The following is an 8,433-nucleotide window of genomic DNA, read 5'->3' as shown; positions in this document are numbered from 1 at the left end:
TAGACTGGATGACGCTGATAAGTGGCCTGGAAGTATTGGGCGCCATCCTGATTTTTATTCTCCCAGCCAGACTGAAGTGGTCTGAAGGATTTCAGATGTTTTAGAAGCTAAACAATGAATGGGGTGATGATTTTTTTTTTCAATGTAAGGCATTGTAAAATCTTTAGTTTATTGAGTTTTCCACAGGTCGCAGAAAGGCGGTAAGCAAAATTCTTGGCGGTTCTTGAATTCACGCCATTCTTTTGCACTCGTTCATTCTTGTTCATCCGAGCGTATCCTTTTGTATAAACCAGAGCAATTAATTATCTTCTACCTCGCTTTCAAAAGTGTGCAACGTTAGTTAACCGACACTTAACTTAAAACTTCTATTTTTCATGCGCCGAACGCCGAACGATGTATCATCATCATTATCCGACCCAAGGGACAAAAGATCACACATAACAACGAAAGATCGTCAAAAGTAATCCGAAAACGAATTAAAGAGCAGAGATCGTGTATCGAGTAATCTCCAAACACACATCAAGTATTTAGAAAGACCCTATGACTCCGTCCGTACTCTGAAATCGCTGAACAGTGTCAATATCAAAAGAGTAAATGACTTTAAATACCTTGGCTCGCACATTAATGATTCTGAACAAGACTTTAATATTAGAAAATCTCTCGCGTGGAGGGCCTGCAACAAACTAAACAAAATTTGGAAGTCTAATCTAGATAATAAGATTAAGGTACAAACCTTCAAAACCTTAATCGAGCCTATTCTCCTTTATGGGTCGGAGACCTGGACAATGACGAGAGCCATGGAAAAAAGTATAGACGGGTGTTATACAAACCTCCTCAAAAAGGTTCAAAATTTAAACTGGGCGAACCATCCGAACCTCAATCAAATATACAATAATCTACCACGCATCTCGCGTATACTCACCAATAGAAGACTTCAGTTCGCAGGCCACTGTTTTCGAGCAAAAGAAGAATTAATATCCAGACTTCTTTTCTGGTCACCAACGGGTCTAGTAAGACTAAGGAAGTTAACCTTCCTAGATACTCTGAAGAGGGAAACAGGTCTCGAGATTGAGGAAATAAAGACAGTCATGCAAGATCGGGTATTGTGGAAGGAAGGCTACGCAAATTTTCCGACGTAAGTCGAAAGATGATGATGATGGCTGCGTTTAGACCAACTGGCATTTGTAATTTGGCATTTGCTCATGAGTGAGTCGATTTTAATAGCTTTTTCATTGTATTTTCTGTCATGGCGTATTTTGTCCTGTCAAAAGAACGGTCAGTTTGACATAAAAAGAACCGACCCTTGTAGTTCGAGGGGGAGGACAAAAGGTTTAATGACCAATTTTCGACGTTAAATCTGGAATGCTGATATGTAGCGATCAAAATCTGATGTTAAGCACGAATCTTCATTGTATATTTTTTACAACCCTTAGAAATTTATGAAAAGGACCGTTGACGTGAACCACTTATCTATCTAGCGTAGTGAAAAACCACCCATACTCAATCGAAACGATTTTTAATTGATACGATTCTAAATAATTGACATGATTTCCATTATTCAATATGGCTCTCATATTCGACATGATTTTGATTATTCGATATGAGTTTGATTACTCGATATGATTTTGATTACTCGATACGAGTTTGATTATTCAATACGAGTTTGATTATTCGATGATTTGATTGCTCGATACGAATTTGATTACTCGATATGAATTTGATTACTCGATATGATTTTGATTACTCGATATGAATTTCATTACTCGATATGAATTTGATACTCGATGTGATTTTTGCTATACTGATATGATTTTGCTCATCTAATTCAAACTCAATTGATATGATTTCTACTTTACTGATACAATTCCATACTCAACTGATACGATTTCTATTTTCACCGATATGATTTTCTAATTATAATATGGTTTTCAACATCCCAATAACGTAAATTCATCCGAGGATTTTATGTGATTTATGCGGTTTTATGTGATTTATGTGGTTTTATGTGATTTATGCGATTTTATGTGACTTTATGTGAATTATGCGATCTTGAGTTATCATGTACTTCTTCAGATCTTATCTCGATGGGATAAGATATATAACTAAACTGAGACAATCACATTATCTAAATACATTATTCTTGTATATATCTAAAGGTTCATATGAACAACAGCCATTACGACTTATGACAACTAAATTTATTCCTCAGTTAAATCATACTTAGCTTTATAAATATATTTTATCTCGTACACCATTTTTCGAGTGATTTGCCCCTCGCATTTCTTCACAACGTAATTTAAACCTAAAAAAAACATCTTGAAAACGTTGTGTGCCGGCTGGGTAAATGTTAAATCTGGTCTGAATTAGGATCCCAACCTAAGAATGCTGTAAAGAATATTTTAGGATGTTGTTTTCAAAAAAGTTGAAAATATCCATGAAATGGATTTACACCATTCTTATTAAAAAGACGTGTATTCTTAAGGTATTCTTTGGCTAGGATCCAATTCAACCTAGATTTGAAGCAAAAAGTAGTATTTTTTATTCTTTTGATCCTTCCTGTGGATAAAATGCTCTAAAAGTGTAATTCTAAGGTTCAGTTGCCGAATTCTATGATATGGTAATATTCTTAGCATATTCTCCGTTTTGTGTCTCCATCATAAATATTCTTATGAAAAAATTTCAGTTTAGAGGCTTTTGTGCTTCTTTTAAAAGAAATTGACCTAAAAATTCATCCACCCAATGAATGAAAGGGATTACGTTCGAAAGTGTTTAACAACCATCTGCTAGTTACTTTAATGGGACATAATTTCGCGTGTGGCACCATTGGGTGGCAATGTTTTCACGATTTTGTGACTTGTCAAATTATGCATATTGGTTGTTGAAATACACATTATTTGCGCTTCTTTGATGCAAGTAACCATTCAAATAGTATTTATTTGACATATTTTGAGTTTTGTTTAGAAATATTTCGCGGATGAGGCCCTTCCAAATTTCCAATGGGACTTAATTTCGTGGATTTTAGCGGATGACACCCAAATCCGCGAAATTTAATCCCCGCGAAAGTTTTCCCATTAAAGTACCCAATTTGTTTTCAATATCAAGCATGTGTTTTGATCAGAAAGTCAAATTAGAGATATGTATTTTAAAACTGTCGAAAACTAGACCCTTAGTTTCAAAGGTCAGCAGTCACTGCTCCCAACCGCTGGAATAATAAGGGATTGCATTTAATTGGTGCAGCTAGTAATTTGACTTAATCTTATCATTTTTCATTGTCTTTTTGGAGCAAAAATTTAACAGATGTTTTCGATGTTTTATTGATTGACACAAAAACTATTTGACTAATTGCAAATTATGATGTAGAAAAATAAAGCGTTCAATTTCGCAAATTATTCAGAGCACATTTCGAAAATGTCACTCAAATTTGAAATGGAGACCAAAAGAACAGTGTAGTATGAAAAAAAATTTCTATTCTATATGTATCCATTGTTTAAAAACGATTGGCACCTCTTTTAACACTGTGACGTCATTAGTGGATCGTGTTAAAATTATCTTTTTCTTTGCGGAGACGCTTAACACCACACCTGCATATTTGAACTATTTTTGCACCTTGTGGCTCCACACCTCAGTTTCGAAATTAAAAAACAAATATCACAGCTAGTCTGGATTCTGGATACTAAATTGAATTTTTCTTTTGTAGGAGCCAATCAGAAACCAGAATGAGATTATATGGACAATACTAACAATAGCTTTAAACCAAATTCTTTTGTTTTTTACAGTACAGAGGTTTGGAAAGGAACTTGCTCACGTATTTAAAAACAGAAAATGACATTTTGGTTAAACACTACTCATCACCACTGCATACGATACGATTCAAAAGCTTTGAAACTTTTCATTCTTCTCACACTGTCGATTCTTCATTTAATTTAATTGCTTCATCATGGAAATCGATATGGTACGTAAATCATTTTTATTCGGCGTTTCCCACATTTTTGCTTTCGAGGGATTTTCTGGGTCTTTTAAAAGTCCTTCGAGGCGCTTCTTATTCTACACTCTTCTGCGTTGATTGCATCGAAATTTTAATGTGTGAAATTAGAGATTTTATTTGTTTTTTTTTCTTTTATAGGGTGAACACGCATCTATTCTTTACGGAACTCATTACCCGAACAAAATCTTTGTCGGATGCCTTCCCGCAAGAGTAAGTCAAATAATGCATATATTTTCTAATTATCCTTTTCGAGGGAAGATAGTCGGGCCGCACAGGAATCGAGAAAAGTGATGAAAGTAATAGAATACAACCAAGCCTTATCTTTTTTTTCTTCCTCTCACATGCAGCACCAGACTAGCTTTTTTTATGAAATTAAAATTTGAGATACCGTCTATTAGGGAAGGATAAATTTTATTTCGTGTAGCAAAACACTGTTTTTTGAGCCTCTAGATGGGTTTGTCTTGAAGGCTTCGAAAGTGTTTCAATTATAGTGATGTTTGTAAACTTTTTATTCATTCTTTAGATAACAGCTGCTTCTCTCGGCGAATATTTTGGCTGTTTTGGCGAGGTAATCGAGGCAAAGGTCGTTTTAGACGATGCCAAGAAATCGAAACGTTTTGGGTTTGTGTCTTTTTCCCGTGCTACCGATGCCAAAACTGTTCTATCGGCTGGAGATTTTTACATGCTGGGAAAACGCATCGTTGTTGGACCTGCTGTAAAAAGAGAGGTTGCTATGATTTTTGCTTCGTTGATCTTTCAAATACACTTGAAAAGTCATAAGGGGTAAATTACTCTTTTAAAGGCCCTTTACGCTATGTTATGTCAACTAGTTAGTTCTCCTCCGTGTTTGCCCTTCGAGCATCTGGGTTCTAGTTTGGCTGAAACCAAAACAGCAACCGATTTTTTTATATCTAAAATTTCTATGACTGTAATAATGATGATGACTATAATTTATAACCTTTTTTATGTTATTCAGTTCAAGGAGCGTGTAGCAGACGAGGCCGTAAAGATCGTGATGGCGCAGGAAGCGGTCATCGAACACAATCCGCCAAGGCGTTTTGTTTACCGCCCGTTGAAACAAGAAATAGATGATCTTCCAATCCCGCCACAACAAACACCTCAATGCCCTCTTCCAGCGAATAATGGTGCATTTTACTATCCATTATTTTTCGATCCAAATTTCGGATTTTTCTACCATTAAAATTGTTTTTTTTTATTTTTTGTAATTTTTTTGTTTTTTTACAAGGTTTGATGTAGTAGGTGTATTTAAAACTTGTATACGTTTTTAATGATGTTTGTATGTATATTTTAAGAGTATTTTTATTGTCCTATGGTTCTATATTGTCCTTGTAAATTGTTTAGGTTTAGTCTTACCACGCCCATTTATGTAGATTTACTGACTTTGTAAGTAGGAATATTTTTATCGATTGATGCAACATACACGTTTTTTATGAGAACAAATCATAAAAACACAAGGCTTCAATGGTCAAAATATTTTAATATAAGTTAAGAACATATTTTAAGGCTTCACAGAAAATTTAATAAAAATACTCATAGATTTATTGATTTTGTAGGAAGTATATTTTTTATTGATTGATGCAACGAACATTTATTGACACATTTATTTAGGTTTATTTTTTCAAATAAAAACGACATTTCAATTCACGGTGACCATGGCAATGTCTCCTTCTTATCAAGTTGTTAAAATGCAAAATTCCTTCAAAAGTTTCGAGCGAGTAAATCGACTTTTCGTTTGAGAGTCAACTTCCTCGAATTCGAACTTAAAAAATCAGTCTATTTATCTTGAAAGTGGTGCGATAAATCCTTTTAATTATAATTCCGGGGGGGAGGGGCACTCGTATGTAGCGAATTCAATATCTCGAGTTAGAAGCGTTTTTGCTTAACCCTAAAAAGAATGGGGTTGTTATATACCGTTGGAACGGAAATTTTATGCTGATTATGGAAACCCAGGTCTTAAAAGTCTATCCCTGGACGATTTTGAAAACGAGGCTGGAGTTTTGCACTCCTCCGTGGTGTTTTTTCGATTTTACCTGTTTTAGAAAAATGCTGAGACTGTCAGCAAAGTAAAGGTTTTTTAGAATTTAATTTTTTTGTGAAAATTGCTACCAATAGAATTGCCTTTTAGCAAAAAATTCAAAATTTTTGAAAAAAAAAATTTTTTTTGCACTCCTTCTTGGAGGTTTTTTTGCAAAAATCAGCGTTTTTACAAAAATATCTGCTAAAACAAGTCTGCTGGCAACTGAAATCCGGTTCAATGACCCCTTTAATGGTTTTTACGGAAGAACTATATCTTACCAACAAAAAAACCGAAAACTGCTGTCAAAAAACAATTATTTGGCTTTTTGCTCTCCTTCTTTGGTGTTTTTGACAAAAATCGATTTTAGCCGTTTTTAACCAAAATTCGACTTTTACAAAACTATTCCCTTAAATTTGGAAACTGAATGCCTTCGTATCTCTAAAAGTTATTCTCCATTATGTAAAATGATGAAAAAAATCAAAAGTTGATCTCCTCCGTTGATGCTTTTTGACCAAAAAGTTTTGTTTTTGAACGAATTTCTGCCTAAGGTCCAGGGGAATTTCAGGCTTAATTTAGGGAACCCAAAATTTGCGTACACGTGAAATTTTTGATTGGAATGTGTTCATTAGGTCCTTAGGAGTGAAAAAACATCGAGTGACACTTTTCACAACCTTGGGCATTTTCCATAATGGTGGAAATTTCAAAATGGCGGATTTATTTTTTGAAATTTTGATGTCTCTGAACATGGACATATTAATACCGTTGGAAAGGGTTTTCATGCTGAACAACTTTTTTGCTTACAAAAAAGTATTCACTCAATAGTACATGTTACAAACTGTTGTTACAAAAAAGGTAACATGTACTCATGAGTAAAAGGGGACAGAAGGTGTTAAATGATGTCATCATCACCACCAAAATTTGACTTGCTTCAATTATTGAAAAGGATTTTTCATTACTCACGAAAAAGTCTGAAAATCTAATAAGTAATGTGCAATGTACGAGTAAAAAGTGATAGAAGGTATCAAAATAACGTCATCACTGTCCAAAGCATTGACATTTGCTCCATTATATTGATGAATGTCTATATACCATTGAAAAGTATTTTCATGCTGATGTTGGTGCACCATAAAAAAGCACTGATTCGACTGTAGCCACGAAAAAGGTTGTGTTTAATCTTGCCATGAAGTTTGATTCAGTAGTAATTACTTAATCATTTTGAGATTCTCACATTAACATGCCAGTGGAGGCTTTGTGACTGCCAAGGCAGTTGAATTCTTCTACATTTTACATTACAAGAGTATATCCATGTATTCGATCTTTTTTGAGCTAACATGTAGAACTATGACAGGAGAAACTTTGATAGTGTGGAAGAGTTTTTCTGCATCTTCGGAATTGCCCAGATTGTATCTGTAAAGTAGTACCTGCTTCTTGATCTTTGGGGAATAACACAGTGGCATATCCACGGGGGGATGGGCGGTTCTCCCAAAAAAAAATAAAAATTGACCAAAAAGGTCAAAGTTTTCCCAATAGAATGTGAAGGGTTCTGTAGTTTTTGTAACCTTTTTCTGGCTACATCTGACCTTTTTAAGGCATCCTTTAAGCTGCTTGACATTTCTTAGAAGTTTTTTTTTACGTTTTTTACACTTTTTATGACCTTATTCTCACTAACTTTGAGATTTCCAATGCCATTTGTTAAGCTATTTGAACTTGCTTACAGCAAAGATTTACGCCTGCGGCGCATAAATTTCCTCTAAAAAAGGCGAAAGTTTTTCCAATCTCGCCCCCCGAAACGAAAACTCGTGGCTACGCCTCTATTACACCGTATGTTTGTGGCGGTTGAGTGAAGTCTTCAATACATAGTCTAGCGACAGTTTAATAGAAAAGGTGCCAGCGCACTTTTATCGAAGGCATCTGTATCATTTAAAGGCGATTTAACGATGGTATTTGTTCTGTAATTGAATTGATGATTGGATTACAAAGAATCGGAATCCCAAGTCTGAAATATAGGCTTGCGTTATGATATAGTTGAGATCTTCAAACTTTTGAATCACTATGACAACAAATCATGTGTTTCTAAAAAATTTAACCAACAAATACATAAGACCTGAGAACACAGCTCTGAACTGGTAAAAGTTTTCGAAAGTTATGGTGATCGTGGACCCTATAGCAACTCTCTTTACTATCGAGGCATCAAACAGTGGAATAGTCTGTCTGAAAAAGTAGTTAAATCATCAATCATCAAAGATATAAGAATTTAAAGAAGATCTTGGAAAGAGGAAATGTTTGGGTATGATTGAAAATGTCACTATTGTTGCATATCTGTAATATCTGTATCTTGTAATAAAACAAACCAATGTGTGAGTGATTTATAGATGCCCATGTGCTTGCTTCGGAATCTGTAAAGCTTTAC

The 8,433-nt window shown here is 34.7% G+C and overlaps 1 protein-coding gene across 1 annotated transcript; it reads left to right on the top strand.

The window, feature by feature from the left end:
* The first annotated feature begins 3,780 nt into the window (after positions 1 to 3,780).
* On the top strand, positions 3,781 to 5,343 carry LOC136806307 (deleted in azoospermia protein 3-like). Its single transcript, XM_067062861.1, has 4 exons — positions 3,781 to 3,952; positions 4,124 to 4,195; positions 4,509 to 4,712; positions 4,962 to 5,343. Exons 1-4 carry the CDS (start codon positions 3,938 to 3,940, stop codon positions 5,184 to 5,186), a joined length of 516 nt encoding a protein of 171 aa, XP_066918962.1. The 5' UTR covers positions 3,781 to 3,937; the 3' UTR covers positions 5,187 to 5,343.
* Positions 5,344 to 8,433: the final 3,090 nt, after the last annotated feature.

The sequence above is a fragment of the Clytia hemisphaerica genome, unplaced genomic scaffold, assembly GCF_902728285.1.
Source record: "Clytia hemisphaerica strain Z4C2 unplaced genomic scaffold, Clytia hemisphaerica genome assembly, whole genome shotgun sequence".
Lineage (NCBI taxonomy): Eukaryota > Metazoa > Cnidaria > Hydrozoa > Leptothecata > Clytiidae > Clytia > Clytia hemisphaerica.
The sequence above is the reverse complement of the archived record's forward strand: the minus strand, read 5'-3'. Positions and strand labels throughout refer to the sequence as shown.